Source organism: Pseudorasbora parva, chromosome 15, assembly GCF_024679245.1.
Source record: "Pseudorasbora parva isolate DD20220531a chromosome 15, ASM2467924v1, whole genome shotgun sequence".
Taxonomy (NCBI): domain Eukaryota; kingdom Metazoa; phylum Chordata; class Actinopteri; order Cypriniformes; family Gobionidae; genus Pseudorasbora; species Pseudorasbora parva.
The window spans coordinates 41,588,191-41,611,464 of NC_090186.1; the positions used below are offsets into that span (position 1 = coordinate 41,588,191).

Consider the following 23,274-nt stretch of genomic DNA (forward strand, 5'->3'; position numbering starts at 1 on the left):
TACATAAGGGATGCTTTTTGGGGAGGGAGGGGGTCAATTCTGAGAATAATTAAAATAGTAATTCAGGGTTAGGTTCAAAGCTGATAAATTAACTTTAAAATGTGAATTGTGATTCTTAAACTCTTTGTTACCATTATAATAATCAACTGAGTAAAATGTGCATGATGTTGTAAATTACAGGAATCTCCCAGTAGTAAACGTGTTTGTCTCTTGTTTGGTCTTGTAAGATAAAACTTATTTTACTCGTAAGGTGGAAATCTTTTTTGACTTCAACCAGACAAACGCAGCAGCATCTCCTAAAAATAATACAACAAAAAAAATATCTGGGAAGTTCAGAAATTATTTTGGTACCTAAATTCCGGAGATGGGCGTGGCATGAACTTTAAATGTGGTGGCGTGGAGAGCTACTGCTGTGTCCGGTATATGATTTAATATAAACCACCGGTATATGCTAAATCATCTAGTCTTGTCATTAATGTAGTGCATATTTACATACATGAGAAATCATTTGAAGCGTAGGCTATTGTATGTTTTGTTGGCCTACACAATGAAAATTGCCTGCCTTTGACTGATTTCAATTACAAAATCTGGCATCGTGAATGTTTATGGCTGTCAGTGTATCTGACTACATATAATTTTGGTTTTAAAAAGATTTTCCCGATAAATAGGCAAGAATGAACAGTGTCCTCCTTGATTCCTGTTCATTCCGACAACAAAGCACTTCCAACACTTCCAGCAGGACATTTCCGATAGCACGTGAAGGCAGCATTAATACCTAAATCAATCACATGATGAGCTAGATGAGTTTACCTGGTGTGGTGTACTTTATTTTATTTCCTTTTTTTGCATTATAATTGGTGCCATAGATAGTAGCTCTGTGCAAAATATGGTTGTCTCATAATTGCAGCAATTTAATCATGAACACAGCCTACATTTTTTTTTATTTTTTAGATGTTGAAGTGTAAAGCCATCATGCAAGAATATACTGTGATACGACGAATGCTGCTGATTTCTTTTTTTTTTTTTTTTTTTTTTTTTTTTAGCATGCTAAGCTAGCCTTTTCGATTGTGTGGCCTAAAAAAACAATCAACACAACATTTGGATATACTGTATGAACACATTAAAATCAATTCACACAATGTGACATATCTTTGCTTATTAGGTAATGTCATCAGACAACTCTTAAACACTGAAACCACCAAAACAGCAGTTAACCAAGTTGGGGGACTAGCTACCCACCTTAGATTTGTCTAAAGTTTTTTGTGTGTAAGTGTTTTTCCCCAGCATTGCCACAATATTTATTCATAGGAATTACAATTTATCTAACTGATTCTGGGCTTGTAAAACAGCTCTTTGAAATACATAGCAGACACAATGAGCAGGATTTAACCAGCAGGAAACGTTTACCGCAAACTCTGCCCGTTTGTTTTCGTTCAGTGATGAATGTGTTTGGCCCGAAAGTTGAAAACTAGACAAATGTGCTCCATAGTCAGAGCCGATTAAACACAACACCACAACTCAAGAAGACAAACCACAGACTTGGTTGATCTTAGGCGAGAGCAGAAGCAATTGTAGTCACCCTGAATGAGTGTGCATGACAAAGTATCTTAATGAGCCTAAGATGTGTTTGGATTCATTAGAGAGCCATGAGTCTGTTTTACTGAGCACAGGAGGTTTAATCGCTTCGTTTCTTCATGTTCAGAGCCATACAGGACATTTTTCCTGCCACCTCATTATCGTGGCCCACATGGAGCGCTTTATCTAACAGGAAACGCATCATAACACAGCTCCATCCTGACCCGTAGGCCTGCGATTCCTTTTGAAGTCCAAATCCTCCACCTTCACGCTGACAGTGATTTACGCATCTTTGTAAACAACGGATTTCTGATTCAGTGTAAACACATGGAAGCTGTGGTGTAAGAGGAAGCTGTCTCTGTGTCATGGTTTTCTTTATTTAAGCCTCTGCTGTCCAGCTTGAGATCCTTTTATTTTAAAAGGATGTGTCAAAATGTATATCAGTATGTTTGATCTACTTCCCATTATGTGTGAGCCGTTATTTCCCGACAAATACAGTGACGCAAATCTTTTTTTGTATTTGTTAAAAAATAAATATAATAAAAAATATAATTATTTTTTTGTTTGTAAAATATAACTGTAAGGTTTAATTTGGACTCTTAGTTTATAATTCTTTGTTTCCGGTGTTTCCTTTTCCATGGAATGGAATGGTTTACGATGAGTTCAGTGGTTGTCATAGCAACTTATTCTTTAATTGATTTGCTTCACCTGTTCCTCATTTAGCCCTTTAGTCAGTTCTTTGTCTGTTTAGTTGGCTGTTTTTCTCCAGTGGTTCTTGATATGCTCCTGCATTTTTTTTTTTTTTTTTGTCAAGTATTATTAATTAACATGACTGTTGTGTTTAGATCCTGCCTGTCCTCTTCCTTTGCTGCAACTAACCATAACGAGAATGGACCTGGAAGAGATTATAATGGATCTACCAGCAGTTCAGCTTCTCTGCCACACATAAGAAGATTGTTCCCTTGAGGACCACCATATCCGTGAGTTTTTCTTGCGTAGCCAGACCTTTAGACTGACGGTCTATCACAGCTTTCATTGGTAAAGGAGTGCCCAAAAGGACGTTTGACTGACATGTAACGCAACCAATCACAGTTTTTTTTTTTTCCTGCATAATGTTTCATGGCCGTGACGTCTGAGGCTGAGATGATCGCTCACCTGACACACTACCCAGACAACGGTCTATGCACCTTGACTAAGGCCAATCTGTTTGGAGATGGTCCTCGGTGGAGTTTTACAGAATATGTGGAGTGGGTGTTGCAGCAATGTGGTTCCCCTCTCAGCATCTACATCGCAGAGGAGGACATTGCCAGCTCCGCAACAGACCCAGAGACCAGCCAGACTTCAGCCACGTGGCCCATGCCCACCACAGACCTTGAAAAAGAGCTCTCTTCAGACTCAGAGACCACATCTTTGTGATGTGGTGGTACAGGAGCTTCTTGCCCTGGATGTGCATCCCACAAATCTCCATCAACTGCAAGATGCTATCCTATCAATATGGGCCAACCTTTCTAAAGAATGCTTTCAGCAGCTTGTTGAATCAATGCCACGTAGAATTAAGGCAGTTCTGAAGGCGACGGGGTCAAACAGTATTAATATGGTGTTCCTAATAATCCTTTCGATGAGTGTACATCAGGTACAATAACCAGTGCCTGTAATGTAATTTTCCTGGAGCTTCAGAGTGATTAGTCACATGACGTTTACAGTTTAGGTGATTTGCAAATAAACTCCTGTGCTAAATGAGTAAAGTTCATCTGATCATCAAATAATCCCAGAGCTGTGTGTAATAGCCAAGTAAGTGCCTTTACGATGAATAGGAATGCTAACAAGCTCTCTAGGTATCATAGACTTCATTGGTTCACATTGATTTACAAATTGTTAAACCATCAATATCAATTCATCATATATGTGACTGTATGGAATATCTCTCAGGGTTAAAATTAATGTGAGCCGCATTTCTCCTCAGATGATGAATGTCAAAGACAAATAAATTCTTACTTAATACTTTAACACATTCCTGAAGCAAATATCAACAGATAAACACTACATCCCACACTTTAACCGTATTATTCTGCTGACCCGTTGTCTTTTTTTTTTCTATCTATCTATCTATCTATCTATCTATCTATCTATCTATCTATCTATCTATCTATCTATCTATCTATCTATCTATCTATCTATCTATCTATCTATCTATCTATCTATCTGTCTGTCTGTCTGTCTGTCTGTCTGTCTGTCTGTCTGTCTGTCTGTCTGTCTGTCTATCTATCTATCTATCTGTCTGTCTGTCTGTCTGTCTGTCTGTCTGTCTGTCTGTCTGTCTATCTATCTTGATCAGAAATACAGTAAACAGTAATGTTGTGAAATATTATTACAATTTAAAATGTGTTTTCAATCTTCTCTCATCCATTTTGTCTTAATGAGTAACTCAGGAAGTACTGTTAAGGATTTCCACTCATTCCCCATAAGCGAATCCAGCATACTCCCCATTCCCACTGTTTTTTCCAAAAGAATAAATGTCAAATGATTTCACATTACATCAAGTTTTACTTCGCTCAGTTAGGCCTACTCTAAACGGAAGTGCTCCGTTCTATATTAATCCACAGAGGCAGAGCGTGGGGGTGATGAGAGAGGAGTGTACAACACTTCCTCCCCAGCGGCACAGAGGAAATGATTCAACGGCCTGCATTTCTACTTAATTCAGACATTATGGATGTTAACCCCTGTCCATGGACACAGGGTTAGTGGATTTAGGCTCCCACTAGGTGGCAGACATGGCTAAGCAATGCTAGACATGGTTACTTTGGTGCGTCCGGACTCTGGATTTGAAGCCTTATAAAGCATGTGCATAGGCTAGTGGTGAGTGTTTTCCATCTTCTGACTTTTCTCAGGGCATAAACTGACTGCCCCAGTGTGTGTATAAAGAATGCTGTATAGTATCACCAATTTGGGTTTTTAACCCAAGGGCTGGGTAAATACAGGACAGAACACATGTTGAGTTCATTTTACCCAGCAAATCTTATTTTTTTAATGCAGCATAATGGGTTGATTAATTTTCACTATAATACTAGCTTTTCTTTTCTTTCTTTTTTACTTGATTCAAGAATTAATGTTTACAGATTAACTTAAATCCTTTAAACCTTTAAACAATACTCCACACATCTGTTTTGCGTGATAATTCCTTGAATATCATATTTTACAGTATAGCATATTTTATATAGTTTTTAATAGTGCCTACAATCTCAATTAACATATTAGAAGTAAAAATTAAACATTTATAAATAATTCAAGTGTAATCGTCCAGTCTGTTAGCCTGTTTCTCTACCATAACGGCGCTGGATCTCATGTCGGAGCTCATCAGCAGGTGAACTTCTAGCTTTAGACCATGGCCCTGTGTTTCACTCATGGCCGAAATATGCTGTGACCGACTCCAACATGTCCATAAACAATCAGTGTACAGTTCTGAGAACATATTTTAACATCCTAAGTTATATTCTGGATCTGAATAAAATCTTAATCCTAATCTTAAATCATAAAATCTAAAACATTTTCAAGACATAAGGCATTCTATCACGTGAAAAGGCAGACACCCGTCTAGGTGACTCGATATCGTGCCCCTCTATGTTGCTATATAATTAAACGATATACAGCACAACAACGAATGGATGGATAGATTAAAAAAAATGTACACAAACCTGTATTTTACTGATGGAGTTGCACTGCTCTCTCCTGAAGAGGGCACACAAAAAAACCTGTGTTATGATGTCAGACCCAGGATCTGGGTAACACAAAAACTACCCACATGAAGAAGAAGAAGAAGAAGAAGAAGAAGAAGAAGAAGAAGAAGAAGAAGAAGAAGAAAGACTCAAAAGGCTTAACCCAGGATTTGGGTAGAAAAAAATAACATCAAGTTTAGTAGGTGGAAAAAATACCATGGAAGTCCATGTCTGGCGTCAACTTTCTGGATATAGGGGAGAGTGGGGTAATGTGAGACATTCAAGACGCGTGGGGGTCGTCCGGAGGGGGAACCATGCACACAGCGGCACCTGGCCGGACACGAGGGTCTGGGCTAGATAGGGCAGACTTACTGGTATCGGCATCGATAGTGCTGGAGGAGCTCAGGGCTTTCGGGAAGCTCACCTGAGGAGAATATCGCACATATCCAGTCCGTGGAGTGGAAGGGTGAGCAAGCGACGTCAGCTGAGCCTAGTCCATTACCAGTCAATTGTAGAGGCGAGTACATAGTCGGATACAGGCTCCACTCGGAGATTGTAAAATCTGGCTGGTGTCACCCAGCCGGCAGCTCTGCAGATGTCTGTTAGTGGAGCACCCTGCACTAAAGCCCAAGAGGAGGCCACACTCCGGCTGGAGTGTGCCCTGACCCCAAGGAGACATGGTCGCCCCTGCTGCTGGTATGCCAAACAATGGTGTCCACTATCGAGTGAGACAACCTCTGCTTTGACAGAGCATTTCCATTCAGCTTCCCACCATAACAGTCGAAGAGCTGGTCTGAGGTCCTGAAACACTCCGTTCTGTCTACGTAAGCATGAAGTGCACGTACTGGACAGAGCAGTGCCCAGGCTGGGTCTGCCTCCTCCAAAGGCAGCGCTTGCAGGTTCACCTGATCTCTAAACAGAGTGGTGGGAACTTGGGCACATATCCAGGCCAGGGTCTCAGGATCCTGTGAGAATTGCGCCGGCCCGAATTCCAGGCACGTTTCGTCAACCAAAAATGCCTGCAGGTCGCTCACCCTCTTGATGGAGGCCAAAGCGAGCGCTGTCTTCATTGACAGGAACTTAAGATCAACTGACAATGGCTCAAAGTGTGGCCTCTGCAGAGCATCTAAAACTACTGCAAGGTCCCAAGAGGGTGAGAGGGAGCTGTGATGAGGATTCAGTCTCCTCGCCCCCCTCAGAAACCTGATGATCAGGTCGTGCTGACTTACCTTTTTGTTCTCCAAGATATCGTGGTGGGCAGATATAGTGGCCACATATACTTTAAAGAGCATATTGCAGGTAAAAAAAAAATCAGATGAACATGTAACCTTGTATGAAAATGCCACACGAAAAGGTAGGCCTACTGCAGGATTTAAAATGTTTTTAAAAGACATAAGAGCACAAATTTAGCCATTTCGTTGGCTGTTTGTAAAAACCGCAGTTTTTTTCAACATTGCGTCATATTACATCACGAGAGGGAGTTGTCTGCCAAGCTCTGCAGAATAGGTTGGTATTCAGTAGGAATCAGTGTATTTTTCGTAGTCTTTCTATTTCAATTTATCATTGTCATGGAAAATTATTGTGTCCAGCCTTTCAGGACATCGAGTCCACAGGTTTCCTAAAAAAAAAGTTGGAAAACCTGCATGGTGGCGTTTTGTGCAGGTGAAGAGATGGGACTTCACTTCTGCATATGCTTTGACACACGCGGTGGTGTGTGTGTGTGTGCGTGTGTTTGTGTGTGTGTGTGTGTGTGTGTGTGTGTGTGTGTGTGTGTGTGGCGGTCACTATACACCGCGGATTATCAGCGATATGATGGAGTTCAACATTGCAACACTCATGTAGTTAATATTAAATGAATAAACACAGACAGGCCGATGCTTCTTTGTTATTGTTTTTACATGATCACATGATCACATGAACATTGATAAATACAAAGTATGTATGCTACATAAACACAAATGCATAGTCTCACACTTTTATAAAAAAAAAATGTCTGGAATTATTCGGATAATGTAAATATTTAATTCATGCCATGTATGTACATTCAAAAACATACTCAAAACAGCATACATCACGCTATCGACGGTGAATTGGCACAAAATAAACCCATAACTTGTGTTATGGGTTTATTTTAAGAGAATGAGTGAATAAAGGATCACATGAAACCCAGTAACACTAACGTTATACTGTCTGTGGCTCGGCCGCTCGGGAGGTGTGATGGTCGGTCACGGATCCGTCAGAGACGATCAGCTCGAAGAAACCGCATGAACTGTGCACCGTTACTGAGGTGGGTGCTGGGCGTATACAGATCCCAGATGGGGCGTCCCTGGCCATGAGTTTGAAGGACACGAGAGAGAACAAACTGGGCAGAGGTATGAACTTATTATTTTCTGTTATTGGTATCAATACTCCTAGATGACCAATACCAGCTTTGCGATTAGATCATGTATCAGGCAAAGTATTGTAATCTGACACTGTTAGCGTATAACTTTATGAGCCAACTCTCTCTCACCTGCTCTTTTTTTCTCCTCACACAACAATTCAATTCATCTCCTCTAATCGTTGTTCTGTCTAATCCTGGCCTGTCTCTTATTGTGTGTTGTAATTGTATGGCTGTGTTCTGCTATATGAGTATTAATAAACATAATTACCTCAGCGTCTGAACTGCCATTGCGATCCATTGTTTCGCTGAAACTGGTGTTCTGAAACTGGTGAGCTGAAACTGGTGAGCTGAAACTGGTGTTCTGAAACTGGTGTTCTGAAACTGGTGTTCTGAAACTGGTGTTCTGAAACTGGTGAGCTGAAACTGGTGTTCTGAAACTGGTGAGCTGAAACTGGTGGTCTGAAACTGGTGAGCTGAAACTGGTGGTCTGAAACTGGTGAGCTGAAACTGGTGTGCTGAAACTGGTGTGCTGAAACTGGTGAGCTGAAACTGGTGAGCTGAAACTGGTGAGCTGAAACTGGTGTGCTGAAACTGGTGAGCTGAAACTGGTGTGCTGAAACTGGTGAGCTGAAACTGGTGAGATGAAACTGGTGAGCTGAAACTGGTGAGCTGAAACTGGTGTGCTGAAACTGGTGAGCTGAAACTGGTGAGCTGAAACTGGTGAGCTGAAACTGGTGTGCTGAAACTGGTGAGCTGAAACTGGTGAGCTGAAACTGGTGAGCTGAAACTGGTGAGCTGAAACTGGTGTTCTGAAACTGGTGAGCTGAAACTAGTGTGCTGAAACTGGTCTGCTGAAACTGGTGTGCTGAAACTGGTGAGCTGAAACTGGTGTTCTGAAACTGGTGAGCTGAAACTGGTGAGCTGAAACTGGTCTGCTGAAACTGGTGTGCTGAAACTGGTGTTCTGAAACTGGTGAGCTGAAACTGGTGAGCTGAAACTGATCTGCTGAAACTGGTGAGCTGAAACTGGTCTGCTGAAACTGGTGAGCTGAAACTGGTGTTCTGAAACTGGTGTGCTGAAACTGGTGAGCTGAAACTGGTGAGCTGAAACTGGTCTGCTGAAACTGGTGAGCTGAAACTGGTGTTCTGAAACTGGTGAGCTGAAACTGGTCTGCTGAAACTGGTGAGCTGTGTTTAATTCTCTTACTTTGATCTGAGCTTGATTATTTTAATAATTCACCCAGTCTCCATTTACTCATGTTATCCTCACAATTCAATACAAATCATTCAAATTTCAGTTCATTTAAAAGTTAATTTCCACACCTTAATTACCACTTTACAAAATGTTTAAGAAAAAAGGACACAAGATTCTGCCTGATTTCTTTTATTTATAGTTTTTCATTTAAGGTACCCAAAACATTTTGTGTATTCAGAGTTTTGTTTTACACAAATCTAAGCAAATGCATTTTATATGAAGATACATGTAATATAATCACTGCTGTATTTTAATATGACAGATCACACTGTTGTCCAGTCTGCTCTGCTCTGCGTTTCAGACTCGGGTCATGATTATGGTGGGGCGACGAAGCGGCCCCAGAAGATGATGCTATTGGTGGGGTTGTGCCGGAGGAAGAAAAGGAAGGGGTGGTCTGCCATGAAACTCGCTTGGCTTTTCATACATCGAGGACCCTGGAGAACTCCACCACTGCCTCCACCTGCCTCTGTGCCTTCCTCGTTCACCACTACAAAAGACTTATGCACCACTTTGGACAGACACAGTTCTTCAGGCGCTATGCCAGATAATTTACGCTTCTCAAACACATCAACCATGCCCAGACTCTTCAGGGCATCATTCAGGTCATATTTCTCCTGCATCGTAAAGATGGGTATTTTAACATCCACATCTGTGAGAATCATGTTGTCCGGCTCAGTCCACTCCATGAGGTTCTCATAAGTGATCGACTCTACCAACTTAAAGTAAGGGGAGAAAAATAAGAGACAGGCACGGAGAGACTTTTAATTGTTTGCCCTTTCATGTAATACCAAACCTACACAACTATCCACATTTTCATGTAGATTTTATCCTAGTATGCAGTTCCAAGTGAAGTAAAAGCAGTAAGGGAGGTTCATGTGTTCATGTGACTGTCTGTTTTACCTTCTGTAGCCCATCGCTCTGCTTTGGGAGTATAATGAGCATGCTCAGATCTTTATTTGCATAAGGGATCTCCAGAATCTGAGCTTCGGGATCTGGATTTGGTCTGTGTCGGATGGTACCCAGAGGAAATTTGTTCGTCTGAGACATCATTGGCCAATCCACTGTTTTGTCCTGACATTTAAAACACAGACAGATCAGACATTAGAGATGCTGATGTGTTAACTATACTGCAGTCTCACTTCCCTTATAAAAAAATAAGTGTACTTAAAGTTCATTTTTTTAAATTATACTACATGTAGTAAGTATACTAATATCAATGTAATAGTAGTAAACTTGTAAGCGTACTATTTCAGTACTACTTGGGAGTAAATTGGCTCACTTTTTACTGAATAAAAGTGTAACTTTAAGTACACTTTAAGTGCAACAGTGTAGTTTTAATTTATAAAACTATGTTTTTATTTGTACTGCACCTATACAGGTGAACTTTTAAGTATACTGATAGTTTACTAATTAAATACTTGCAGCACATTTTTTTGGCTTATGAAAGTACACTTTGAAGGACACTCTCAGTAAACTACTAGTTTTATTCTACAAGCAGGGCTTGACATTAACTTTTTGCACACCAGCCACAGAGGCTAGTAGTTTTCCAAAGTTACTAGCCAGCATTTTCACTGGTCACAATTTTGTTTGTTGGGAAATTTGTTCTTGGCTCTTTGTAAATGACTATACACACCCAAATCAAGTCTAGATTAAATGTATAACATATGTCATCAAAAAGGCCCATTTAGCTCTATAAGTGTAAAGCTTCTTAATCTAGACAGAGAAACGCTAACAGTTGCTTGTCTGAAAAATGGCATATTTAATTCATTTTGAGCCCATACAGAAGCCTATTGAAATACATATCCATAGTTCCATGTGATTTCACAGTTATTAATTAAATATCAAAAATCTAAAAGGTGTGTATCACTTTACAGTTAGTTTTATGACTGTAACTCATTCTCTTCAAAAGCTATTGAAGTTAGAAACGTGTATACCAATGTCGTATACAGGTCCTTCTAAAAAAAAAAAATAGCATATTGTGATAAAGCTCATTATTTTCCATAATGTAATGATAAAAATTAAACTTTCATATATTTTAGATTTATTGCACCAACTGAAATATTTCAGGTCTTTTATTTTATTCCTTTATCTAAAAAAATTAGCATATCATGAAAAGGTTCTCTAAACGAGCTATTAACCTAATCATCTAAATCAACTAATTAACTCTAAACACCTGCAAAAGATTCCTGAGGCTTTTAAAAACTCCCAGCCTGGTTCATTACTCAAAACCGCAATCATGGGTAAGACTGCCGACCTGACTGCTGTCCAGAAGGCCATCATTGACACCCTCAAGCGAGAGGGTAAGACACAGAAATTTCTGAACGAATAGGCTGTTCCCAGAGTGCTGTATCAAGACACCTCAGTGGGAAATCTGTGGGAAGGAAAAAGTGTGGCAAAAAAAACGCTGCACAACGAGAAGAGGTGAGCGGACCCTGAGGAAGATTGTGGAGAAGGACCGACTCCAGACCTTGGGGGACCTGCGGAAGCAGTGGACTGAGTCTGGAGGAGAAACATCCAGAGCCACCGTGCTCAGGCGTGAGCAGGAAATGGGCTACAGGTGCCGCATTCCCCAGGTCAAGACACTTTTGGGCTACAGAGAAGCAACACTGGACTGTTGCTCAGTGGTCCAGAGTACTTTTTTCGGATGAAAGCAAATTTTGCATGTCATTTGGAAATCAAGGTGCCAGAGTCTGGAGGAAGACTGGGGAGAAGGAAATGCCAAAATGCCTGAAGTTGGTCCACTGTGTTTTATCAGGGCAGGATCAATGCAGCTCGCTATCGGGAGATTTTGGAGCACTTCATGCTTCCATCTGCTGAAAAGCTTTAGGGAGATGATGATTTGGTTTTTCAGCACGACCTGGCACCTGCTCACAGTGCCAAAACCACTAGTAAATGGTTTACTGACCATGGTATTACTGTGCTCAATTGGCCTGCCAACTCTCCTGACCTGAACCCCGTAGAGAATCTGTGGGATATTGTGAAGAGAAAGTTGAGAGACGCAAGAGCCAACACTCTGGATGAGCTTAAGGCCGCTATCGAAGCATCCTGGGCCTCCAGAACACCTCAGCAGTGCCACAGGCTGATCGCCTCCATGCCACGCCGCACTGAAGCAGTCATTTCTGCAAAAGGATTCCCCACCAAGTATTGAGTGCATAACTGAACATAATTATTTGAAGGTTGACTTTTTTTGTATTAAAAACACTAATTTTTTAAGAGGGGTTTTCATGAGCTGTATGCCAAAATCATCAGTATTAAAACAATAAAAGACTGGAAATATTTCAGTTGGTGTGCAATTAATCTAAAATATATAAAAGTTTAATTTTTATCATTAGATTATGGAAAAAATAAAGAACTTTTATCACATATGCTAATTTTTTGAGAAGGACCTGTATGTTACTTTAGAGATGGTCTCTAAATTGTTGAATATCAAATGTCCAACATCAAACTTTATACCAGTCACATCAGATGCTCTGGTTCTGCTGTGATCTATTTTTGAAACTATATAGAACAAAAACAGTCAATCGCTGTATGGTGAATGAATCTCCTGCGCACATCTCGGCTTTGTTTATGGTGAGAGTTCAGATTTCAGTGAGTGAGCGCGCACTCTGAACAAAACTGGCGTTTCAGCTGCGACTAATCGAAACGCCTCTGATTATTAGAAATTAAATTCATAGGCTCAATAAATTCATGACATTCATACAGTCAACAGAATCGTGTGATTGGTTGTAATGGGATTATAACAGATGCCTTTTGAGAAGAGGGGCTTTTTTGGGGGCGGCAGTGGCTCAGTGGTTCATGTAGGTTGTCTACAAACCAGAAGGTTGGTGGTTCGAGCCCCGGTTCCACCTGACCAAGTGTCGAAGTGTCCATGAGCAAGACACCTAACCCCAGCTGCTCCCGACGAGCTGGATGTCGCCTTACATGGCTGACATTGCCGTCGGTGTATGAATGGGTGAATGTGAGGCAAAAATGTAAAGCGCTTTGGATAAAAGCGCTATATAAATGCAGTCCATTTAGAAGACTAAAATAAAATTCAACCCACCAAAGTGGCTAGTGGGAGTGTCTGTAACGCCACAGATGTACCAGCTGGTGTTAATGTTAATCTCTGATGCACGTAAGTTTTATTTAAATTAAAAAAACATCAATTATAGTTTGCTATTTATATATTATTTATGCACTTTAAGTATACTACTATGTTACTATTTAGGTATACATTTTAATACTTGAAATATAAAAATGCAAAAAAGTCTAAAAATAGTTTTATTAAGTTCAAGCAAAAACATAGAAAGATCTGGCTTTGTCTTTATTTGAACTATTTTCCCCACCATGTTCACTTTTGTTGTATGAATATGTGAATATGTTTTTTTAACCAACACTTGAATGTGGGAACATTTAATAAAACAAATTCTAAAAATGTACGTTTGTAAAACTATGTAAAACTATGTGAAAAAAATATTAAATAGGCTACTCAATCAAATGTGTAAACACTTTTGTGAATACTTTATACTTAAATACCTTGATCAAAATTATAGGCAAAATAACAGATTTTTCTGTTTTTCTGTTTACTTAAAAAGTAGACTGAAAGTAATACTTTTTTTTGTGTTTAAAAGAAGTATACATTTGAATAAACTTTTTTGTAAGGGTTACACTGAGAGAGGCCGGATGAGCCAATAAAAATACTAACACTAAAGCAATAATGCACAAGAGATCATGCTTTACAGTGATGTGCCACTGGTAAGGTGTTTTGATTGACACGATGACAAGCTGAGCATTACACAGTGGTTTAGATGTGGATCATTCAGTTTGAGCGGTTTACCTTGTTGGCGGGGACACGTGTGAATGCACTGGCCCACTTATCCTTGAAGAACAATGCGCTGATTAGACCAAGAATCGTGTCCTTAGTCACAGCTTTTTCAGCCAACAAATTCTCAATGTGATCTAAAATAGAAAGATAAAGATCAGAAGATTCAGAAATTATGAGAAAGTTATCGATAATATAAAAACAAATAAACTAAATTTGGTCTTTAGTTGAGTTACCCCCGGTATTATTCTTCACCCAGTCGTTGATTTCTTTTCTCGCAGCATCAGGACTTTTCTTGAAGTCAACGTTCATCAAGCTGGCAAAACACCAATCCTCACATTTCTTAAGGAAATCCTATAACATTATCAAAAGAAAGAGAGGGAACATGGCAGCATGGGATTGAATTAACATCAGTGCTCTGACACAGGCATCTCACTGAATCACGCATTACTTTAAGAAGTAAATTAACCATTCGCTGTGCTTTCTCAAACAACTCACGTCATTAAATTTCACTGTGTTTTCTCCAAACATGAGGTTAACCAGGTACAGGCTTCTGTCCGTCACGTCTTTGTTGAGCTCCTCGTACAGAATGCTGTACATAATTTTCATAGTGCCAAAGTGGAGGGTCTTAAGAGAAACATTACAGGACATTGTTTAATATTGAGTGAAATGTATTCAGAGAATTCTAGACTGTGAGGAGTGCTTTGAAGAAAGCATTGTAAAATTATTTTGTGTATTTCGGAATTGCAACAATCAAAGCATTAAAGGGGACCTCTTATGCAAAATGTACTTTTACATGGTGTTTAAACATAATTGTATAACAAAAATGTGTTCTGTGGAAATGGCCCATTATGTTTCTGTACCAAGTATCTTGCAAAAAGGGGCATAATAGGTCTCCTTTACAGCATTCATAAACATGAGATGACAGTTTATAGAGAGGCTTGAGCTCACCGTATACATCTGAGAATAAGTTTCATTCGTGTCGGGTTGGCCACCCAGGCAGACCAGACCCAAAGCAGAGGAGATGCTCAGGGGTGAGAATAACACATTACCTGTGTTGACCTCACATAGCTCTTTTAACAGGTCAATGGAGAATTTTGTGTTTGCCAAAACCACAGGTTCAATTTTTGGATCCATTTCGTTTACAGCCTAGAATGAAGGAAATTCACTTTAAACATCATGTTAGACCAGCACAGAAAACAGTAAGAATGACCAGATCGGAAAACAAAGTGTACATCCTGTTCAAGCCACAGAAAAGTCATGTTAATTTCTCCTGTTGTCTCTCCTAATATGTGAAACGTCAACTGCAGATTTTTTTATATATACAATAAAAACAACAGAACAGTGCTTTAGCTAAAATAAAATAAAAAAGCACTAAAATCAAAACAATGAAATCAATGAAAAAGGTTTTCAGTTTCATCCTGGTCTACCACACCTGTAATATGCACATTTGGTTTTCTGCAGAAGTTATAGCTTCTGCTGACAAAAATGCTGTAAAGTGACAAAGTTCTTGAATGTTTTTGTTATTTTTTATAATTTAACCTTAAACGAAGTGCAGTGACCAATGTAATCAGAACACCAATTGCTTGATCTGGAAAGTGTCTGTTTCTAATTGTGTACAAAACTCACTGGATTATTACATTGTATGAAAATAAATCTTAAAATGTATGAGATTAATCTGAAATGAATATATCCTGATATGAATATATACTGACACAGTAAAGCAGAAGATATAAGATATCATTTTTGTGAATCAATTTGCACCATACATTTATATAAAATGATATTATAACTACTGTAGATAAAATTCACGAGCTTCTGAAATACTTACGGATGATTCGATCTCTCCTTGATATGAGGTGCGTCTTCTCAACTGACACAAGGCTCTCTCGTTCCCTCATGGCTTTCAGTTATCGATATATATAGGCACACACACATAAAAAAAAAAAAATTCTGTAAAAAGGATTATGTAATTTTGGAAATAACCGTGTAACAATACACCACTCTTTCAGATAACTTGAGCTGGCTTGGGCTCAGAAACAATTCCAAATCAAATAATTCATTTATAAAAAATATGGAACTATTGCAAGTATATCCTACTTAAATTGCATTTAAAGACTGATATTATACAGTGATCATAAACTTTGTAATAGAGCAGGGGAGTAGCCATCTTTTCAGAAGTGAGGGGGACAGAAATGTTGTAATACCATTTTTTTGTGTGACCGATATAATTTATCTCATCTCTTGCTTTTAATTCAGTAAGATATCAAATACACTGCTGAACAACCACTAATATCGATAATGTTTTTTTCTCCATTATTTTATGCCAATTTTATGATTGGTTTATGTGCATTAAGTCTCCATAATGTATGCAATGTAAAAAAAAAATAAAAAAAAAATCATTATAATAATAATAATAATAATATATACAATATATATAAAAATTAAAAATGCAGTAAGAAATGCAATACAGTAAAATATTATGTTAAATAATATAAAACTACATGAATTACTCTTATTAAGTGACCAAAGTATTACAAATGTGAAAAGGATACATAAAAACATGCATTTTAAATTTAGACTTTAAATGCTGATGTTAATTCCACTATTGTATTAATTATATTTAGTATTTAGTTCAATTACATCAGAAGTAACTGTAATTAAATTACAGAAAAAATAAGGATAATCCCTTGCTTTACTTATTCAAGGAAAAGGTAATTAAATTACAGTAACTATTTACTTAGTAACGCCCATGCAATAGTGCCAGAGTTTGTAGATCTGCGTCACTTTCTCGCCAGAGCCGAGTGGCAGAAGAGCAGATGTGTGATTGGGCTTATAGACCGAGGAAACCGCAAGTAAATAAACGATCATTAGTTTAAACTGTTTGGACTCGATATAGTGTTCCTTACAAATGACCAAAGATCGCGTGATCCATGGAATTTGACATGCAGCCAGGATTCATGTTTTACTCGTTATCTATTTGAGCCTGATTTCGATACATGCGTAAATATTTATCACTGTCAGTCATCAGTTTCGAGCATAGACCGTAAAAAAATATGGACGACTCCACATCATCCTTTTCTGCTTGCCAGAGTTGAAGCTTTCAGACGGCCTGCACGGCGCTGACATCTTGGGACCGAGTCTGCGCAGTGGTGATTTCGGGACTGGAGTTGCGCAGTAGAGCGCAGGAAGTAGAGCAGGAAGTACAGTCGCGATATCAAAAGCCCGCCCACACTCTCGCAGATGCAGAACAATTAATTATGTTGGTGTGAAATAAACAGTTATGGAAATGTAGAAATTAAAGCTAAAGCTCCAATCTGCTCCCAAAAATTTCGAAAAAAGTCTGTTAGTGCCTCAGTGACAACTTCACTCAAAGACGTCGATCTCAGCTGTCAATCATGACGTCACACCCCCCGTTTTTATAACATCAGATAACTAACTCAAACTAAACTTATTTTAAAAACGAACACTTGAAATGAAGTACTACACGAGCGGCACAGGCGTTAGTGACACAGGTGTCCAAGCTCACCACTCAAGTTCGACAGCTGACTTCACCCACTGAGCCTGCCCCACCTGCCGTTCTCCATGAACCCAACAACATCAGCTACCAGCACAAGCCGTGCATTCCCACACCTGAAAGATAGGTGGGTGAGCCTGATCTGTGTAGATCCTTTCTTACCCGATGCTCAGTGTTCTTCTCTTTGCAGCCACGTACATTCGCTAATGAGGAATCCAGAGTGGCATTGGTGTTAACCCTGCTATCGGGACGCGCGGCTCTGTGGGGGACGGCGGTGTGGGAAAATAAACATCCTTGCTGTTCCACGTTCCCTGTACTCTCTGAAGAAATGAGACGGGTCTTTGACCACGCGGTCCCTGCGGATCGTTCTGCCTGGGACGATCAGTGTTATGCCTCTTGTCTTGTGTCTGCCCGTCCATCTGTGTCTAGTTCTATGTTCCAGCATGAGTTGGTAGATCTGTCAAACGTGCCCACGGAGTATCTGGAACTGAAGGAAGTGTTCAGTAAGTCCAGGGCTGCTTCTCTACCTCCTCACCGTTCCTAAGACTGTCCGATAGATTTACAATCAGGTATGTCTCCGCCTAAAGGCAAGTTATACACTCTAAAAAATGCTGGGTTAAAAACAACCCAAGTTGGGTTGAAAAGGCACCAACCCAACAATTGGGTTGTTTTAACCCAATGGTTGAGTTGTTTTAACCCAGTGGTTGGGTTAAATGTTGCTTAAGACAACCCAATTGCTGGGTAAGAACAACTCAACCATTGGGTTAAAACAACCCAATTGTTGGGTCGGTGCATTTTCAACCCAACTTGGGTTGTTTTTAACCCAGCATTTTTTAGAGTGTACTCACTGTCTACACCAGAGAGGGAGGCCATGGAGAAATACATTTCTGATTCTCTAGCTTCCAAGTTCATCCGTCCATCCTCTTCTCCGGCGGGGGCGGGGTTCTTTTTTGTGGGTAAGAAGGATGGTTCTCTGTGACCTTGCATTGACTACCGAGGGCTGAATAACATCACAGTAAAGAATACTTATCCTTTGCCGCTGATGTCTTCAGCCTTCGAGAGGTTGCAGGGAGCATCCATCTTCACAAAATTGGCACATGTCATTTGGTCCGCATCAGGAAGGGCGAGGAATGGAAAACAGCATTTAACACCCCCAGAGGCCACTTTGAATACTTGGTCATTGCTTTCGGCCTGTCCAACTTGCCTGCTGTTTTCCAAGCACTCATCAATGACGTGCTGGGAGACATGGTAGATCAGTTCATAAATGTTTACCTGGATGACATAGATTTTTTCTTCGTCTCTCCAGGAACATGTCCAGCACGTCAGACGAGTGCTCCAGAGGTTGCTTGAGAATGGGCTTTTTGTCAAGGCGGAGAAATGCGCGTTTCATGCACAGTCTGTTCCGTTTCTTGGGGTATATCTTCTCATCCGAGGGAATGTGCATGGATCCTGATAAGGTTAAGGCTGTGATAGATTGGCCAAATCCAGATTCCCGTAAGGCTCTACAGAGGTTTCTGGGATTCGCCAATTTTTAGCCTTTACCTCCCCCAGAACTACGTTCAGGTGGTCTAGTGTAGCCGAAGCTGCATTTACCAAACTGAAAAGCCGCTTTGCTTTGGCTCCTATTCTTGTTGTCCCTGATCCATCACATCAGTTCGTCAATGCATCAGAGGTGGGGGTAGGAGCGGTTCTGTCCCAGCGCTCTTCCTCGGATGCACCCGTGTTTTACTCCTATAGTTTGTAGTCAGCCGAGCGTAATTACGACATTGGCAGCTGTTGGCAGTCAAACTGGCATTGGAAGAATGGCATCATTAGTTAATGGGAGCGGGGGTTCCTTTTATTGTCTGTATATCAGATCTGCTAAAAGACTTAACTCTAGGCAGGCTCGTGGGCTCTTTTTTTTTGGACGTTTTGACTTTTCACTTTCGTACCGCCCGGGTTCTAAGAACATCAAACCCGATGCTTTATCTCCCATTTTTGACCGTTCCGAATGCCCGTCTACTCCTGAGTGCATTTTTCCTGAGAGACTCATTATCTCCACACTCACATGGGAGATCGAATCGAAGGTCAGAACGGCCTTAGAAGGGGTAACGCCTCGACCACCGTGTCGATTATAAGTGCCAGAGGGGTTATGGTCCGACGCCATCAGATGGGGTCATTGTTCCAATGTAGCATGTCATCCAGGGGTCAGTCGAACCAATTTCATGGTCAAACAACAATTTTGATGGCCAGGTATGGCTCGGGATGTTCAAGATTTTGTTTTGGCTTGTTCGGTTTGTGCCACTGGTAAGACTTCCAATTGTCCCCCAGATGGGTTACTCCAACCGCTGTCTGTCCCTTCGAGACCCTGGTCTCACATCGCACTAGATTTTGTTACCACCCTCCGGCCCTCCCAGTGTAATACTGTCGTTTTGACCGTAGTAGTAGATCAGTTCTTGAAGGCAGCTCATTTTATTCCCTTACCTAAATTACCCTCTGCTAAGGAGACAGCGGTGACTGTCTTGAACCCGTGAACCGCGTCTTACGTTTAAATGGCCTTCCGATAGATGTGGTTTCCGACAGGGGGCCCCAGTTTGTGTCCAAATTTTGGCGAGAGTTTTGTAAATTACTGGGGGCGACGGTCAGTTTGTCCTTGGGTTTCCTTCCCCAGAGAAATGGACAAACCGAGCGAGCCAACCAGGACATTGAAAGAAGGTTACAGTAACTAAAGTTACAGATGTCCAAGAATCCTTCCTCCTGGAGTCAACAGATCTCATGGGTTGAGTATGCTCATAACTCGTTGCCAGTGTCGTCTACGGGCTTCACTCTGTTTGAAGGTAGTATAGGTTACCAGCCACCAAATTTTCCTAGTCTGGATGAGTATCCTAATAGCAGACATATTTTGTAAATGCCTTAAGTAAATTGTTACTGTATACAGTCGAGAAAGACGACACATGTCCCTGCATCAGGTCTTAAAGGAGCAGTAGCCTTTACTGCTGTCGGTTTAATGTCAAACAAAAGATAAAGACATCACTCACTGCTCTTGATTTAATAGCTTTTGTAAGTTTAATAAGGATTAATCTTTAATTACAGTTAAATATGCAGTTATTTTACATTTAACTACTGTATTCAATTTCTGTACCTTTCTGTAGGCCAGTAGTTTATTATTTAATGTACACGTGAGTGAGGTCAAGTTAAACATTTTAGTAAATTTTTTTTTTTTACTGTGCGTTGTTGGAATGTGCTAAATTAAAATTTGCATAATTTGTAATTGATTTATTATTTGAAACTTTAATATTAATTTGTGCAATTGCAATGCCTTGGTTTTAGTGCATAAAATCTGTCATAGCCCTAAATGCAATGGTACTAATAATTGGCATAATTTATCTCGGTCAAGAATTTTGATTTCGGTGCATCCCTAGTCTGAAGTAACCTAAAAGAAGGTGTGAAAACGCATAAGCCAGCTGCAAGATATTTACTGTGTGTGTGTGTGTGTGTGTGTGTGTGTGTGTGTGTGTGTGTGTGTGTGTGTGTGTGTGTGTGTGTGTGTGTGTGTGCGCCTGTGTTTGCGTAGAGGATTTATGTGGAATTTAATGTGTGTGCATTGTTATTATATTGAACTGAAACCCATCTTAAACAAAATTGACATTTTGGGTTTTTATTCAACTGGGCATGGGTATGTTGTGATCAGTACTGATTTTTTTCTGTAACTGACAGATTGTGGCCAAAAAAAAAACACAACACGGGAACGGGAGTCATTCTTCTGGGATTGGGACGGGACACGAATTTCCCAACGTTTTTTCGTGGGATTGGGATGGGACATGTTAAATGTTTAACCTTTTAAATTTGGGTTAAATGAACCTCTGCACTCCCAGTTCCCAGGAGGGAAAATCCACTGGTGGTTTGCCTCCTCGACCATGCCCTCCTGGTTAGTGGGTCACTGTTTACTATGGGGACTGTGGAGGAGGAGCCCCACAGTCCCACAGCAGGTCACGTCCCTGTTCCAGGCCACGTCCAGGATCCAGCCCATGAGTCCGCTCCGGCTCCAGCCCGAGTCCAGGCTCCAGCCCATGAACCCACTCCGGCTCCAGCCCGAGTCCAGGCTCCAGCCCATGAACCCACTCCGGCTCCAGCCCCAGTCCAGGCTCCAGCCCATGAACCCGTTCCGGCTCCAGCCCCAGTCCAGGCTCCAGCCCATGAACCCGCTTCGGCTCCAGCCCCAGTCCAGGCTCCAGCCAATGAACCCACTCAGGAGATGGTCCTGCAGGTGACCTCATAGCTATGTTTCCTTACGATGCACTACATTACTCCAGAGCACTCGTTGATCTAAGATCAGTTTCAAGTGCTAAGTTACAATGCTTTTGGGACAGAGACCTTAATATTAAGATCACTCGTACAATCGCTTTTATGATCAATTTAGGCTTATGATGCTTTTGGGAAACCCAGCCCTGGTCTGTGGATAAGCCTCCCCCAACCGGAGTGACCCAACTCTGAATTGAGTTTGGATTACACCTGTGTGAGATGAAGATTTTAAGGCTCTTCATAAATAGGCCTATAATCGATGACTTCAATAGAATATGGGACTGTATGACTATCCTTTGGATAAAGGCGCTATATAAATGCAGTCCATCCATCGTCATGCACACTAATTAAGACCGCTGCATCTTTCCCAAAAAGACTCATGTCTGTATTAGATCAAAAGGGTGCTTCTACTAAATACTGAGCAAAAGGTCTGAATACTTAGGACCATGTGATATTTCAGTGTTTCTTTTTTAATGCGAAAATGTCAACAATTCTGTGTTTTTCTGTCAATATGGGGTGCTGTGCACTAATATGTTTTTGTATGCATTACTAATGTATTTTAAATTAATGTCCTTTGTATATACTTAGGATTATCATTAACCCATGTGGAGACCCAATTTTGATGGAGGAACCTGATTTTGTCATGAACTGTTGTCACCGCTGTGTTTCTATGTTCTATGTAAGACAGTACAACCCAAATGTTTGTGTGTGCACCATATTTTAGGGAGGACAGTTTCCTCCAAAAAAAGAAAAGAAAAAAAGAAAAAGATTATGCTGCCTCCCATTAAAACAGTAGGCAGCACAGGCAGATTGTGCTACCAGCATCATATTCATGTGGTTTGAGGCTTTATTAACATCCATACCTACCCCTACCCTAAACCTAAGAAGTGTTGGTACTTGGTAGCACAGTCTGATAGGTAGCATTATTTGACAGAACACCTGTTGTGCACAAAGACTATCTGTAAAAAAGGAGGCTATTCCAACTTAAATAACTTGTAAAACTACACTTTCCAGAAGGAGGGGCTTTGTGGAAATCAACGTGCTTTAGAAAGTCATAGAGGAGCTAGCTACAATAATGTATAGTATGTGAAAATAATGTATTATTGAACATTAAAGCATGCTTTAATATTCAACATATTCTCTCTGACCAAATACACAAAATAATGATCTTTGAAAATAGCATCACCTGACCCCTTTAAATATATTTGACTGCTGCATGATATGAGGCATCTGAGATGAGAAGTTTGGTTATCGGCATTGTGTAATATCCTTGTGCCACCAAAGATAAGTTTATGTTATTTCATTTACTGTACTCCTTGGAAAAAGGGCGGGTAATGTTGCAACATTGCTTATTTCGCAAATCAGTAAACGGACAACTTTTTATGATCAGATCTTTTTGTTGTACTGTCTGTTTACATGAAGCATTGCAAAGTCATATCATTTTAATCAGTGTTTTCGTAGCTCCTAAGGTATAGCTAGCATGTGTCAAAGCTATTGTTTTAAAATGTTGGCTTTCCAATACAAACGTTGAGAAACTCAAGGAAATGCAAAAAGTCTTGGAGACCATCCCTACTCTTCCTCTATGGCTCTGGTCTCAGCACATTGATTATTTACACTCACCGAAAGGATTATTAGTAACAACATACTAATACTGTTTGACCCCCTTTCGCCTTCAGATCTGCCTTAATTCTACGTGGCATTGATGCAACAAGATGTTGAAAGTGTTGGCCCATATTGATAGGATAGCATC

At 40.3% G+C, this 23,274-nt stretch overlaps 1 protein-coding gene across 1 annotated transcript; it reads right to left on the minus strand.

Annotated features, from left to right (window-relative positions):
- Positions 1 to 9,047: 9,047 nt before the first annotated feature.
- LOC137042060 (leukocyte elastase inhibitor-like) lies at positions 9,048 to 15,650 on the minus strand. Its single transcript, XM_067418750.1, has 7 exons — positions 15,558 to 15,650; positions 14,678 to 14,875; positions 14,225 to 14,353; positions 13,963 to 14,080; positions 13,742 to 13,863; positions 9,826 to 9,996; positions 9,048 to 9,641 (listed from the first exon to the last, which is right to left on the minus strand). Exons 2-7 carry the CDS (start codon positions 14,861 to 14,863, stop codon positions 9,240 to 9,242), a joined length of 1,128 nt encoding a protein of 375 aa, XP_067274851.1. The 5' UTR covers positions 14,864 to 14,875; positions 15,558 to 15,650; the 3' UTR covers positions 9,048 to 9,239.
- Between the last annotated feature and the right edge of the window lie 7,624 nt (positions 15,651 to 23,274).